General features: G+C 37.1%; 2 protein-coding genes and 1 non-coding gene across 3 annotated transcripts; 2 read left to right on the plus strand and 1 right to left on the minus strand.

Moving 5' to 3' along the window:
• Positions 1–1,678: 1,678 nt before the first annotated feature.
• LOC133736078 (extensin) lies at positions 1,679–4,509 on the minus strand. The gene is made up of 3 exons (XM_062163513.1): positions 4,302–4,509; positions 2,096–4,202; positions 1,679–1,981 (listed from the first exon to the last, which is right to left on the minus strand). Exon 2 carries the CDS (start codon positions 3,968–3,970, stop codon positions 3,305–3,307), a length of 666 nt encoding a protein of 221 aa, XP_062019497.1. The 5' UTR covers positions 3,971–4,202; positions 4,302–4,509; the 3' UTR covers positions 1,679–1,981; positions 2,096–3,304.
• A 4,480-nt stretch (positions 4,510–8,989) lies between these two features.
• On the plus strand, positions 8,990–9,062 carry TRNAA-AGC (transfer RNA alanine (anticodon AGC)). The gene has a single exon. It is a non-coding gene; the product is annotated as a tRNA-Ala (tRNA).
• Positions 9,063–12,185: 3,123 nt separating this feature from the next.
• On the plus strand, positions 12,186–12,877 carry LOC133735554 (uncharacterized). Its single transcript, XM_062162960.1, has one exon. The coding sequence runs from the start codon at positions 12,275–12,277 to the stop codon at positions 12,776–12,778; it is 504 nt and encodes a 167-aa protein (XP_062018944.1). The 5' UTR covers positions 12,186–12,274; the 3' UTR covers positions 12,779–12,877.
• The last annotated feature ends 2,404 nt before the right edge of the window (positions 12,878–15,281 follow it).

Raw genomic sequence — 15,281 nt, forward strand, 5'->3', positions numbered from 1 at the left:
ACATTATAAAGTATAAAAAGTAGCATTGCAGGGGCAGAAGTTACCCATGTTTCAGTTTCCAGTCATATTGAACCGAGTTACTTCGAAGTCAGCTAGTATTGCAGGAAGTGGTTTTATCCAGGTAACTGTTATTCACATTCATATATATCATCATTTGGCACTTCGAGCTAAATATTCTATTAAAAAAATCTGTATACTATAATTCTGTAAAATGAGTTTGCAGAAGTGCAGATGACATTGCCCTAATTATAAAAGCTGCATGGCGCATAAATAAATAAAAGCTAATGATGAGACCAACTGAGCAAATGAGAGACTGGCTAGAGGCTGCTAAAAGGGATCGAACAAAAAGGATCATTGGCTTTGGCATTTAAAAAGACATTTTGCCTGTCAATGTTTCCTTTTGATTATGCAGATATATACCAGTAAAAGAAAATGAAAAAATCACATTCCCTGTACAAGTGTACATAACTCAGTTTCTCCTTTTCACTATGAAACCTCAATAACAGAGCAGCAATAATTGAAAAGAAAGAGAAGGGGTATCTGAGTTGATGGAATTGTACTGGTTGATTTGATGGCGCAACTACAAATAACCAATCATAAGACAAAAGAAAGAGAATTCGGTTAGTTGTCTGTGCAGGATGATGGTATAACCAGTCCCTTTAAAGAACACCAAGTTCTTTTTTTTTTTTTTTTTTGCAAGAGAACTTTCATAACAAAAAGTCAAAAACAACAAAGGAACAAAACCAACAAGCAGCCCATACTAAAAGCCCTCAGAACAGGGAGGGCAGGGCAATTTATATTGAAGCAAAATTTCTAAAGAGGGAAGAAGAAGGGTACGAGTGACCCAGTTTGGGGGCACAAATGTCTGCAGGCCATAGCAGCCATATGATCAGCTGCTCTATTTGCCTTTCTGCCGGACCAGTTCCAGCTAACACGCCGGGTTAAAGATGAAAAATACCGGACTTGTGAGATGACCGTAGAAGCTTTCCAATCTGGTGAAGGAGAATTGGATTGAATAGAGGAGATTAAAGCTTGAGAATCTGAAGATATAATAACTTCATTAGGAACTGAAAGGGCAAGGACCAATCCATCTCGAAGAGCAAGAGCTTCAGCAGTCATAGCAGAAGGAGCCAACATAAACTTGGCTGAACCAGCAACAACATTACCAAAACTATCGCGAGCAATTGCAGCGACTCCAGCTTGCAGAGTTGCTTCACACCAAGCCGCATCTCTTTTAATATGTTTCACATTATGAGGAGGATGCCAGAATGTATTTGATAAAGTTTGCCTGGCTAACGTATAAGACAGATGGTTTAGAAATGAGTTTCCTCATTGCAGGGTTCGATTAGAGACTGTTTTATAACTCGAATTAATAAGATTCTTGCACCAGTATAAAGAGAAGACGCATATGCAGTTTGCCCAACAGCACGCGTAGAACCCGAAACCTTGAAACTGATCAGCTACCAGATTTTGTTTTAAAACCATTCAGCTATGCAGATAAACGACGTGACATTTACATTGATCACAAACGGTAACCAAAAATCAGCTACCATATTTTGTTTCTAAACGAATCAGCAGATTAACCATGTTCCATCGACATTGATCACAAACACAAACCATGGCCATACATCAATATCAATGAAACGAATTACCATTAGAATTTAAAAGACAACAGTAGTAGATTAAATAGTGAATAGAAACACTGTTGATAAATAAACAACCAAGCACGATAACATTGAAGTTCGAGAAAACAGAACATAAAATGAAAATGTGATCAGAACTTTTGGCTACACATTACATATCACTCCATTGGATTCAATGGGACCCTTGGTACACAGCCCAAAACATCAGACACAGACATCATGATGATATACTCTAGACTGCATTTGACTCCTTCAAGAGACTACTACATATAACGAACTAGATTCACTGGAGAATCACACTGCTAGCAAAACAGCCTTTCTGATTTTCCGACTAGCACCTGCTCCGCATAATTATGAGAAAAATAAGTCACTATTGAACCAAACAATAGAACAATACATTGTATTTGCAATGAAAAGCATTAGTGAAAACAAAAAAGAAAAATAAGTATTACCTTGTTGTTGGCTTGGCGAAATCAACGATCTCCGAGGATTGAAACAATATGAATACAAGAATAAGGCGCCATTCACTTGCAAGAACAGAAGATTTCAACTGAGGAAATCTTACATGACCAAGAAACACAGATTGACCTCTACAAACAGAAGCATCGAAGCAGAAGTAGGGAAGAACAACAATCACTACCCCCTTCCCTCTTTTCTTTCAAAAAACAGAAAAGATGGGCAAAGGGGAAACACCCTTTATCAGAGTGTAGTAAAGGAGTCAGACTGTAACTAAAAGAACAAGAAAGTTACATCAGTAAGAAGGTGAGAGTTGTTGATTGGAAAGCAGCCAATTCAGGCAAGACAGACCAAGCAAAGAGATTGATGAAAGAGGATGAATACCTAAGGAAGAAATTGAGGAACTCTGAACTAAGGAACAAAGGTACTGACCAATGTTAGACTATTTATAAGGACACTAAATTGGAAACTGAAAAGTAAGGAACATGAAAACCAAGAATAGAAAAGAAACCTACAGAAATCTGTATCCATAGACCACTAGACATTCTACACTATACATAGTAACCAAAACTAAAGGCCTAAATCTAGTTCTAAAAGGGGTTAAAATGAAGTTAGCAAATCTGCACGAGGATATTACATTGACAAGTTAATGTCACAACTTCAAATTGAAGTAGAATGTGGTTTTCCTCAGCTTCCATAGACTAGTTAGTTGTTCCATCCCATGCCAGAGTGCAGGCAACCATTCAATTCCAAAAGCACAACATTACAACCATTTCCCTTCTGCTTCCATAAAATCTTGGTCGAATCCCATCCATATCATGTATCCCAAACTACTAATATCACGCCCATTTTCCATCTTCCAACCCAAGTACACACCAAGACCACTTCAAACACCAGTACTCATAGTTCAAACCCCAGAGATGATTGACCTGCCACAACCATGCCTGCCGCTTGTGAGAACCATAACAAAGAGTTCACACCATAACAACTAACAGATACAATGCCAATCTTTCCAAACTAGCATTCATCTCCCAAACCAAGTACAGCAAGTCCACTTCAAAACACCTCCACTAACCAACAGAACACCACCCCAGCAACAACCACGCCTGCTACTTGTAGAAACATAACAAAGAGCTAACACTACCAACCACTTTATTCACTATATATGCAACAACTATTTACAAGAGCCTAGTGCTCCCTGCCCTTCATTCGTCGTCAACATCCAGGTTGAGGATGCGACGCAGAGTCCTAGTGGCAGAGTCAGCATTGTGAAAGAGATCTCTTTTGGAAGAGCTATGCTCTCTGGTCGGGGATGGGGGTGCAGACTTGGCAATTGGGTGCATTTCAATAGCAGAAACAGAGCTAGGCAATTCAAGTGACACGGTCCTCTTTGGCCGAACTGAAAATTTGGGTATTGGCAAAGAACTAGGTGGGGGAGAGTTTGAGTAAGCAGGACCAGCCCAGAGTTCCGAAAATGAAAAACTCTCATTAAAAGGCTTCTCTTTCTTCAGGTTTCGGGCATTGATAGGAATTGGGTTGGTTCTCACATTGCTTCTACTCACAGCTTTACTGTCAGAGTAAAATTTAGGCTTAGCATCAAACTGTGAATCCGCACTAGGTGTAGGTGTCTTGGGTGAATAAGCAGAAGGGGGGCATGGTTTTTTCGAAACAGGAGTACTAGTACTAGTAGTAGTAGTAGAAGACGACTTCAATGGAGGAGGGGTTGGTAGTATACCTGTGCCGGATTGGAAAGTCCGGCAATTGATCCCTCGGAAGCTCTTGGACGGCGAGGGTCCGACCCGGCCCGGCCCATGTGGCTTGACCCGGCTGTAGTACTGGTTCTTATGCTCCACAACAAGAAGGGTCTCCATAACAACAAAATCCACCGATTCAATGAGCTCAACTCGCTTATGTTAGTCCGATTCCGAAACCAACCCACTAGATCTGCAGCTATTTTCTCACCCCAGGCCACAGCTTTAGGGTCAACTCACTTCAACTTCCGGATCCAAATCGAAAGCGCTCTAATAGAACAGAGCGATCTGTTAGCGAGGCTGATGATCCAGCCCGAATCGGATTCAGATCGGCGAAACCCTCTGAATCTCACTGTAAAATCCGAAACATGATGAAACCCATGTATTAGTTTCGGCCTGAAAACGATTTCAGAAGCCATGGAAATGGAAATTTTGTGAGAGATGAACTTACCAACAACAAGAGCGAGACGACGAGGACCTCCGGTGACGGAGACGGAGGTGGGTTTGATCAGAGCGAGTGAGATTTGGTGTCCTTTGTTCTAGAGCTCTGGTAGTTTTAGGGATCTCAGAAGTGAAAATGGGGATTGGGAATTGAGCCCAGAGCGCAGAGAGAGAGAGAGATAGAGAGATGTGAACAATTCTGAAATGAATTCTCACTCGTATTTACAGGTGTACTGCCCTACTGCTATTTATTAGGCAAACTGGGCCTCGTTTTGCATGAATTTACGAAAATGCCATCTCAATATTCCCCTTTCTGGGGAATGGTGTGGACTGGGGAGGGATAAGGGTGAGACTCGATTGTCTGTTTTGCCCCTTGCAATTAATTTTCAGAAAATTAACTAAATTGGTTTGTACATTAACTTGGTTTGTGGCTTTGCACATTGGTAAGATCACTTTGAGCAAAATTTACGTTTAGATACACTCTGATGTGTAACGTATGGGGATTTTAAATATTTTTCATTTGATTGTACGCATTTATATGTTAATAAATTTTGTATGATTTTATCGCTTTTTATTTGGACTATTGATTCGATAGAAGTAATTGGACACGTGGTGATTCGAATTTTTGATTATATGCGTGTACAAATATGGACTTTGTTGACATAATTGTTAATATCAAAGTGACGCTAGAAGTTGAACAAATTTTCTGTTACTCACTCCATTAATATGGTTACACTTACATACTCTATCCCTATGATCGCTTTTCTCGAAGACCTAACTGATTTGACTAAGCTAACTGAATGCGTAGTGATGCATCCATGATTCTATAATCAAAATTACTATTTTCATCACATACTTCACATCACCGGCGGACCTAGCTGAGGGCAAGTGAGGGTTCACGCGCCAACTGAGTTTTTGTCTGTAGTGGAGTTAATTGATGATCTACTAACTAGCATACAAAATTTTAGCATAAATATTAACATATATGCCTCGACAACAGCTTAAAATGAAGATCTTATGACATGCCCCGTATAAATAAAATTCTAGGTCCGTCACTGCTTCACATTATTGAAATGATTTTTTTTAATTAAGAGGTCAAACATGTTTTGGGTGAGTCACTTTGTCCTTAAAATCACTTCGGACATCAAGGAAACAACGATTTATTAATACTATTATTAAGATAAGAGACTTTGTTAGCCAAAATCTAAAATTTGACAGAATTGACCCTAGAAGATTAATAAACTTTGAGAATTAATTAAAACACAAGGATAATTAAGATATTTACAAAATATATTTTTATTATAAAAAAAATTTAAAAAAATATCCACAACTAGGGATGGCAAAAATCTCCATTGAGTATTCGACCCTAACGGAGAGAAATTCGGGTGAAATTGGGTAACGAGGATGCAGATCCCTAGTATTTGAATTCTGAAATCGGGTACGGGGCGGGGATGGTATTTTGATCCCCATACCCATATAAGAATTATCTGAAATAATATATATATATATATATATATATATATATATTATTTATTATATATATTTTTTATATTATTTATAAATAAATATTTATGTAAATTTCATCTTTTTGTCAATATTTAAATTCTGTTAATAAATATGTTAAAAAAAATTCCTTTTAATAAAATATCTTTATCAACATGTCAATTATCCTTAATTGAAATAAGAAATTTATTTTATTTTGATGTTTGATTTTAACTTCATATTTTACAAGGGAATTCATAATTATTTGTATGAATTTTTGTATAATAAATTAATAATATTGTTAATGAGGATTAGGGCGGGTACAGGGACCTAATCCCTAATAGGGACGGGGACGAAGAATCTCTAGTATCTTATTACGGAGATTGGGGCGAGTAAGGGGATGAGGAATGAAGTCGGTTATGAGGATGATAATTTAATCTCCTTACAATACCCTCCCCATTGTCATCCCTACCCACAACCCACTTTTCTCTCTCCCATTTTTTATTCTCTATAATAACCAACTTTTTTCTTTTTTCTTTTCTGAAAAAAAAAAATAATAACTTGCACATGCAAAGCATGTGTGAAGAAATGCTAGTCTAAATTAATTGATTTTGGGGTCATTAGACTCTATCGATAGAGATAACAAATTAATTGATACATTGACCTCAAATGCAACCAACAGTATAAAATGGATAATTATTTTATCAAAATAGTTAAGTATAAATGACATTGTTCTATATATCAAGACAACTTGGTGGATGAATTGGTTAGTATTTAGCCTCACGTATGAACCATTAGGTGGTTATTTCTATTCATAGGTGCCACATTTCAAACTCTAAGAGGCTAAAAAGATATTAACAATTAGGGAAAATCTCACAAACAGTACCTGAACTTTCGGCCACTAATAACTTTCGTACCTCAAGTTCAAAAAATATCAGATTGGTACCTGAACTTTTAACCCCGACCCAATATTGGTACCTGAGAACAGTAAAATCGTTAACGGGTTTAACTTTTCAAGGGTAGCTTCGTCATTTTACTGTTCATCTTCTCCAAAAGCTCTCTCCTATCTCTCTGCAATCCCAGATTTTTTATTATCTTCTTCTTCAGTAACACCACTCCTATCTTCTTCGTCAGCTCATCACAATACTCCTCCTTCCACCATTCCCTGGCAGGCCTCCTCTTCTCCGTACTCAAAACTTTCCCACTCTCTTCCATTGACATCTACCAATCCAATCTCTTCCTATTCCTCTTCTTCTTCTTCTTCTTCTTCTTCTTCTTCTTCTTCTTCTTCTTCTTCTTCTTCTTCTTCTTCTTCTTCTTCTTCTTCTTCTTCTTCTTCTTCTTCTTCTTCTTCTTCTTCCATTTCACTACTCGAAGCAGCCGTGGGCCTCTCATTCCCAATCTCGTAAACCAGTAGCATACGACGCCGTTTTCGATCGGAGGAGAATCCGAGCACCGAGATGACGTGTCGGGAGTCGAGCATGGAGGCGAAGAAGAGCTCGTTCTGGAACTCACACTCGCCCAAGAGAGAACCGGAGTCTATGAGCCTGACGCAGACGTCCTGGCTTGTGTGGGGGAGCGTTCTGAAGAAAACGGAGCCGGAGCCGCCTTGGTCGAGGCTGCGCATGGGGAAGAAGGAGTTGGTGGCGCGTCGGAGGAGGGAGTAGGAGAAGCAGTGGGGGGCTTGGAGTCGGCTTCAGGGGCGGTGCGTTTGCGGGTGATTTTGCATAAGCAGACGAGGAGGAAGAGGAGGAGGGAGAAGACGGTGGTGGTGGCGGCACCGACAAGTGGGACGAGGAGGCGGGTGCAGTGGGGCTGCGGTGGCTGGGGAGATGAGGGTCATGGGGATTGGGTGATTGGGCGCATCGTGAGGTGTGGAAACTACATAAAGGTTGAGTCTTTGGGTGTTGGGTGTGATGTAAAGGTTGAGTCTTTGGTAATGGTGGGTTGGTTTTAAAGGTCGAGTCTTTGTTAATGGTGGCTTTTTTCAGAGGAGGAGGAAGAAGAAGAAGGAGGGGAGTTGTTCAGCTGGTTCGTTTTGTTTGGAGACGATGAACAGTAAAATGACGATGCTACCTTTGAAAAGTTAACCCCGTTAACGATTTTACTGTTCTCAGGTACCAATATTGGGTCGGGGTTAAAAGTCCAGGTACCAATCTGATATTTTTTGAACTTGAGGTACGAAAGTTATTAGTGACTGAAAGTTGAGGTACTGTTTGTGAAATTTTCCCTAACAATTATTAAATTCGGCTTAGTTATAGAAAATGAAATGGTGGATTGGTTATGTGACTTTACATTTTTGAATTTTACATGTATGTCGGTGCAAATTTAAAAGACTAGTGATTTATCCTAAGTCGTTAATCACAGTATACTTTACTTTCATTACTAAAGACTATCAACAAATTGTATGTGGTAGCAATTGATCGTATTCTCAAAGACAGTAGAGCAAAATTATTAGTAAGTATTTTATATCCCTCAAGCATTCATAATTTCAAATTTTTAGAGAAAGTAAATCATTAATCTTCTCTCTATTTTTGTTTTCCTATAAAAACCCACAATTTATCTAACATTATTATATTTGAGACTTGAGATTGATAAAATAATTTAAATGATTTATTTGTTTAGTTTTCTCCATTTTGATAAAAGCCAATGATTTATTTATTCAAAAAAAAAAAACCAATGATTTATCTAAAATTATTCTATTTGGGATTGTTAAAAACTTAAAATAATTTAACTCGCAGGGATGAAAGTGTAATTTGAGATTGTTTCAGATACCCAAATAATTTACTGAGGTCATATTGGGGCACTTTCGTCACTACAATCCACAAAACCGGACCCACCAAGTCATGCAAAGGATGTGAACATAAAGTATTGAAGAATAAAGAGGGGAGAGAGAGAGAATAGACTCGTTGGGGGAGACTTTTGTCGGGTAGTGAGAGAGACCTACAGGTGTCCGTATTTTCGGGGTCGGTTACATAAAGTGGCCTCTATTTTTTTAAATATTTATTAAATTAATATTGTTCCCCCTTCCCCAGTTAATAAGGGCATCTTTGCCTTTGCTTGCTGCCTTTGAAAAGTAGATAAAAGCACCGAAAACGTTGTCGTTCCTTTCGCTTTAGTTTTGCACGCCCAAAGGCGGTGCCTAACAAACAATAAAGTAATTAACACTATTTTCTAAACGACTTTCTATGACGTCATTGACAGAATTAACAGAACGGGGATGTAGCTCAGATGGTAGAGCGCTCGCTTAGCATGCGAGAGGTACGGGGATCGATACCCCGCATCTCCATTTTTTTTTGTTTTTATGGTTTTGTTTTTTCTTCTCTGAAAACAAGTGGGAATAGCCATTGAAAGGTTTTTTTCACTTTTTTGTGTCTTCCAAGCAATAGGAAAATAAAGAAAAATAAAAATTTAGACAAAATATTATCTCAATCCATCCTATTTTGTCAAATGTAGGGGCTGATATGGTCTCAGATGATGAAGGATGAACCGGACAGTTCAACAAAATTTTATTATTGAACGAAACTTGACTTATTGAAAAGTTTTTTGTGTCTTCCAAGCAATAGAAAAATAAAAAAATAAAAATTTAGACAAAATATCATCTCAATCCATCCTATTTTGTCAAATATAGGGGGTGATATGGTCTCAGATGATGAAGGATGAACCGGACAGTTCAACAAAATTTTATTATTGAACGAAACTTGACTTTGTGATTTATTTCATCTATTCTATGATCAAGACGTGGGTATAACAAGAAAATGATTAATTAGGTCAATTCGTGTATATATTCTGTATTTTGGGAATGTAAGTTATATATGAAAAAAGTCTCCGTCTCTCTCTCTCTCTTCAAAGTTTTCTCTCAAAACCCTACCACGTCTTCCCGCGTACTCGAACGACGCTCGTCCGGTGGTGGTTTGGCATCTATGTCAGCCTTGGTCGCGTGATGTCAGGGCTGTTGCTGAACAGGCCTCAAAGGCTTGCTGATAGTTGTTCTCAATTTGTCTCTTTGCTTGGAGTTTGACTGCAGCGCTGCCGGATCTTGGTTTGTTGGGCGCTGTGGCATGTGGGATCAATGGCGACATGGTGGATCGAGGGGCAACGCACAGGTGATGGCTTTGATGGAGGCGTAGGCAGCGGAGTTGTTTGGTGGTGACTTGGTACGGTAGAGATCGATCCTGGTAGGTGGGTCTTCTCCTGTTGGGTTTCGCTGAGGGCTCCGGTTGACCGCATCGGGTGATGATGGTGGTGGTGTTCCTCGTGGTGGCGGCAGGGCTAGTATGTTAGACTGTTGGCGGCTTGACACAGTGCGATAGGGGTTAGATTGATTGCTTGCTGTTAGGCTCGAGTTAGGGTAAACTGTGGGCTATTGGGCTGTGGCCTCTATTTTTAGTTTTTTAGTTTTTGTTTTAGCTAAATAATTCCCTATTTTTTTAGGGCCCTATGCTTGTTAGGTTAGATTACGTAATGAGTCCTAATGAGTGTAGTTTTGCTTGTCTATTCTCTATGTTTTTTTCCATAGCTTATAGGCTCACTTTTAAGTGAGCGATAAGTTCGAATATAGTTGGTCCATCCTATGTATACTGTGGTTTTATCACGAAGTCTTGTTCTATCAATTGTGAGGCAGCGGGTGGATATATAATGGCTTTCTTGGCATGCATTTTATTAATGGAATTACCATTAATTCAAAAAAAATATTCTGTATTTTGGCCAACTTGAGAATGGAAATAATATTTTTATTTTTGATCCATTATTCTCTAAATTGTATGCATATTCATTCAATGACTCATTATATAATGTGAAAAACAACAAAAATTATTACATATTGGCTGTTTTGTAGTGTAGTTAGCAAACAAGACATGTTCTTACGAATCCCTCAATGATCGATCACTTTTGGTATTGACAAGAAATATATAAAACAAGAGACTTGCTAACGATTCAATCAGAGTGGGGTTGCCATCCACAATGCTAGGAGGCCTTATATGTCTGTTTGAGTATAATCATTCTTTGTAACATGCATTTCGGAATTATTGGTCGCATATGATTGGAATCAGTAATGTTTATGTATAATTCTTTGTTTCCATTTTTTTTCTTTGTCGCCTCTACCCCATTTCCTATCAAGGTTCCCCATTTTTGACCAGTCCATACATATTTGACTATAAAACAGTGCATTGACCAAGTCTACGGGTTATTAGGTCAAGTTCCACAGGCAATAGCCGGCAGAATTTTTTTAATAATGAGTGTCGATTAGTGAATTTGCTTCTATAGGTCATGTTTTAAATGGTTACACACGTTAACGAGAGCTCATGTATTTTATGTGGCATGGTGTCATTTTTTGTTTTGAAAGAGGCATGGTGTCATTTTAGGTTAATGTAAATTTGCTATAGGTAACATTTGAAAAAAGATCTAATAGTTTAGGTATTGGACTTGATCAAAATGTAAGTTAGGTACGATATATGTAATGAATGATATATGTAATGAATGATGATAACTTCATGTATTATCAATAATAATAACTATGAATTTAATTAAGTAGATTTTTGAAGTATATAATTTTTGTTGTATGACCAAAAGTCGATATCCTTGAGTTATTTGAAATCACTTATCTTTTTTCTTTTTCGTGCACTTGAGTGTCTGCGAAGGCTAAAATTGGTTAAATTTTGAAAAGAAAAACTATTATATCCTTTTAGAATTACACTTTCATATCTTGAAGTCGTTTTGGGTTGTAGAAAGAAACTCAATCAGTTAATTTTGAGAGCTTCATTCAGTTTGTTTTGAGAGCTTCAATTGCATTGACATCAAACAGTTTTCATCTTTTTAAATGTAACTGATCTTGGACTCGTGTAGACGCACTGATAAATAACTGTGAGAAAAAATTAACTAAAAAATTATACATATCCACTTGGTTTAGTGTCATAATGACTGATGAAAGATGTTTAATTCACCACCTATAGTTGTCAAAATTGTTCATTATAATTATTTAATTATTTATATAAAATACTTTTATTGAACAAATGGTAATTTAGATAGTGAAGCCGCCTGTCGGTGAGCTGTGATCTGTTGGTAAGTTATAATTCTAATATTGTAAAAGTCATGAATTCGACTCATGTTGCAAGAGTGAGATGTGCTAAGAGTTTTTTTTATTTAAAAAAAGAAAAAAAGAAAAAAAAAAATAGTGAAGCCACTTAGCCGAACTAGCTTGAAGCTATTCTTCCCCTAAAGGAGTGAACTCAAACATTGGGCTATACAAAAGTTAACTGTGGATTAGAACATTGGGCTTGATACTGGCCCAATATCTAAGGACACTTTCTTTTCGAAACTTGGATAGTGACATAACGAACAAATTCTCTGTGAAAATGTGTAGCTTTATTCCCGGCCTTCTTCTTCGAGATCCAAGCCTCCAAAAGCAAAACAAAAAGGCAAATTCTTCTCTCTGTTTTCGTTTTCAGAATAAGTTCCTCGCACTTGACCTAATACAATCTTTCTGTGGAATCACTACGTACCATGAAGAAGGTCCATCCCTCCCAAAGCAAGCGGAGCACCTCGTACAACGTCGTATCATCTTCGACGCCGAAGAAGCTCCGGAGACTCCCTCACGTGTTCGCCAAGGTTCTCGAGCTTCCTTTCCAGTCCAGCGCCGACGTTTCCGTCCAAGAAAACTCCGACTCTTTCCGGTTCTCCGTGCCTGTGCCAGCCGGTCATCAAGTATACCACGACGAGGTTGTCAGGGCCAACGCGATAGAGATCTATCCGGGGGTGACCAAGATTGTGATACAAAAGATGAACGGTGGTGACTTTTCGCCGGAGGTGAACGACGTCGGGGGTCATTTCGATAAGTGGAGGTTTCGGCTCCCGCCTTCGACGAGACCGGAGTTGGCTAATGCGACATACGCTGGTCAAGAACTGGTTGTCACTGTTCCAAAGAACCATGTTCATGATCATGGTGATCGTAGCACGCGAGAGGAACAAGAACAAGATGAAAATGTAAGGGTAATTGTTATACAGTGATGTTTTCGATCTAGCTACCATAAAATCCTGTCAATCAATTTGGAAGTACGTACGTACTGTGTTAATTGACTGAGAAATTGATGTTATTGTTTTTAGTGTATCAAGAACATATTATCAAGATGTTTCTAAAGAAAATCTTGTTGCTTTTTCACTCTGTGATTTTCCAATCATGCATGAACATCATGTATGACGACAGTTTTGGAATTATCTTACAATTATAAGAGAGATGAAATGAATTATTTCACAGACAAATCTGAGATTCTGAGCGAGCTAGCATCGATCCAGCATTAATAATAATGCATATGTTGCTTACCTTGATGAACCGATGATTGTAGGTATGTAGAGGTGGATTTGTTTTGTTCTTTCCTAATATGAGTTAGGGACTGCATAATTAAGGGTCTATGATGCAATCTCATGTATAATTTTCCATTTAAACGTTCTCTATACCAAAAAAAAAAAAAAAAAAAAAGGACTCTAGCAGATTTTGCCATGATTTATCATGGTGACAGAACACACTTATTTTCAAAGGCTCAATAAACCAAAATTTAAGTAAGGAATTGAAATGTAAGAATAACGAAAGCTACCTAACGTATTCCATGTATAGCACTCACATTACACTATCAGAGAAGTTGTTAGAATAACCGAGATCTAGTTGGTTTAATGATATTTCTCATCACAATAATGAATGAAGTTCTAAGTTCAAATATCCCACTATAAAATCAAATTAAAAATGAATTTGTTGAGTAACAGAGTCGTCAAAGTCAACGTACAATTCCACTATCAATGTGAATTTATTGAAGAAAAGAGCAAAAAAAAATAATAATAATAATAATAATCTTCTCACTCATGTCTTTAATTTAAAAAAGGACTAATTTCAGTTTACCCCCCTAAGGTTAAGGGTCGTCATCATGTTAGTCCCTCTAGTTTCAATTTAATCATGTTAGTCCCTGTACTCTCAAATTTCATCATCCGTGTCCAATTTCTACTATTTCGTCCAATTTGGACCGTTAAGTCTGACTTTTGAGGGCTAAAATGGTCATTTCAAGACAAAAAAAAAAACTAAAAAAAAAAAGATTTTTTTTCTTTCTTTTTTTCGTTTTTTTTTTTTTGCATTTTTTTTCTGTTTTTTTTTTTGCATTTTTTTTTCTTTTTTTTTTTTTCTTTTTCTTCGGTTATTATTATTATTATTTTTTTATAATTTTATATTCAACCTATACACCACAAGTTATAATAGGTTTATAAAAACAAAAAAAAATACTCTAGGTAGTTAAAAAGCCGCTCGCTGGTCTACGATATTTGTGATATATCTCCGATAAAGCGAAAAATTTTAGGATATATCTGTAAAATATATTTATAAAATATAATAGGTTTATAAAGTGAAGAATAATAGAATATATCCCCAACAAAGTGAAGAAATATCTGTAAAATATGATTAAAAAAATAAATACAGATATTTCTTCACTTTATTGGGGATATATCCTAAAATTCTTCGCTTTATCGGAGATATACCACAAGTTATAATAGGTTTATAAAAATAAAAACAAAAAATACTCTAGGTGTTTCTTTTTTATATTTTTTATTTTTTATTTTTATAAATTTTTTCTTCAACCTATGCACCACAAGTTATAATAGGTTTATAAAAAAATTAAAAAAAATACTCTAGGTGGTTAAAAAGTCGCTCGCTGGTCTACGATATTTGTGATATATCTCCGATAAACTGAAAAATTTTAGGATATATTTGTAAAATATATCTATAAAATATAATAGGTTTATAAAGTGAAGAATAATATGATATATCCCCAATAAAGTGAAGAAATATTTGTAAAATATGATTAAAAAAATAAATACAGATATTTCTTCACTTTATTGGGGATATATCCTAAAATTCTTCGCTTTACAGAAAGGGTCGCTGTCTTTCTGGCAGGTCATTTTCACGTCAATTTGGAGGGAGAGGAAATGACGGTGGGTCTGCTTCGATCGGAAATGGCTTCCATGACGGCCTGGGTACTTGAAGGTGACGAGATCTGGCCGGGACTGGCGGTGGTGGCGCTGAATACTATAAGGTCTGCGCTCCGGGTTTCTCGGCTGGAAACCCTAGGGTTTGGGCTGAGCCTTGGGTTGTAGGTTAATGGGCCGTTGGGCTTGATCTGCTGGGAGGTAGCTGAGTGTTTTTTTTTGAAACTGAAATCTACACTCTCATTGTGGATTCCCTTTCAATTTTTTAATATTATCTCCCATCCACTATCTTTTACTTCCTGAAATGCCCCCGTGTTGAAATATTGTTTTCCTTTTATTTTCTCTCTCCATCAAACATCTATATATTTACTTAGAATCTTCCATTAGAAATCATTAGTTCCCTTCAAACATCTACACATATATCTTAGAATCTTCCAACTTCATTGCAAATAAGAATCCATTAGATTTTTTTCCCTGCAACTCTTAAACATCTATACATCTGCAACTCTTAAACAAACACTTTCACACCAAAGAACAAGATAGAAGA

This window comes from Rosa rugosa, chromosome 3, assembly GCF_958449725.1.
Source record: "Rosa rugosa chromosome 3, drRosRugo1.1, whole genome shotgun sequence".
In the NCBI taxonomy this organism is placed as follows: Eukaryota; Viridiplantae; Streptophyta; class Magnoliopsida; order Rosales; family Rosaceae; genus Rosa; species Rosa rugosa.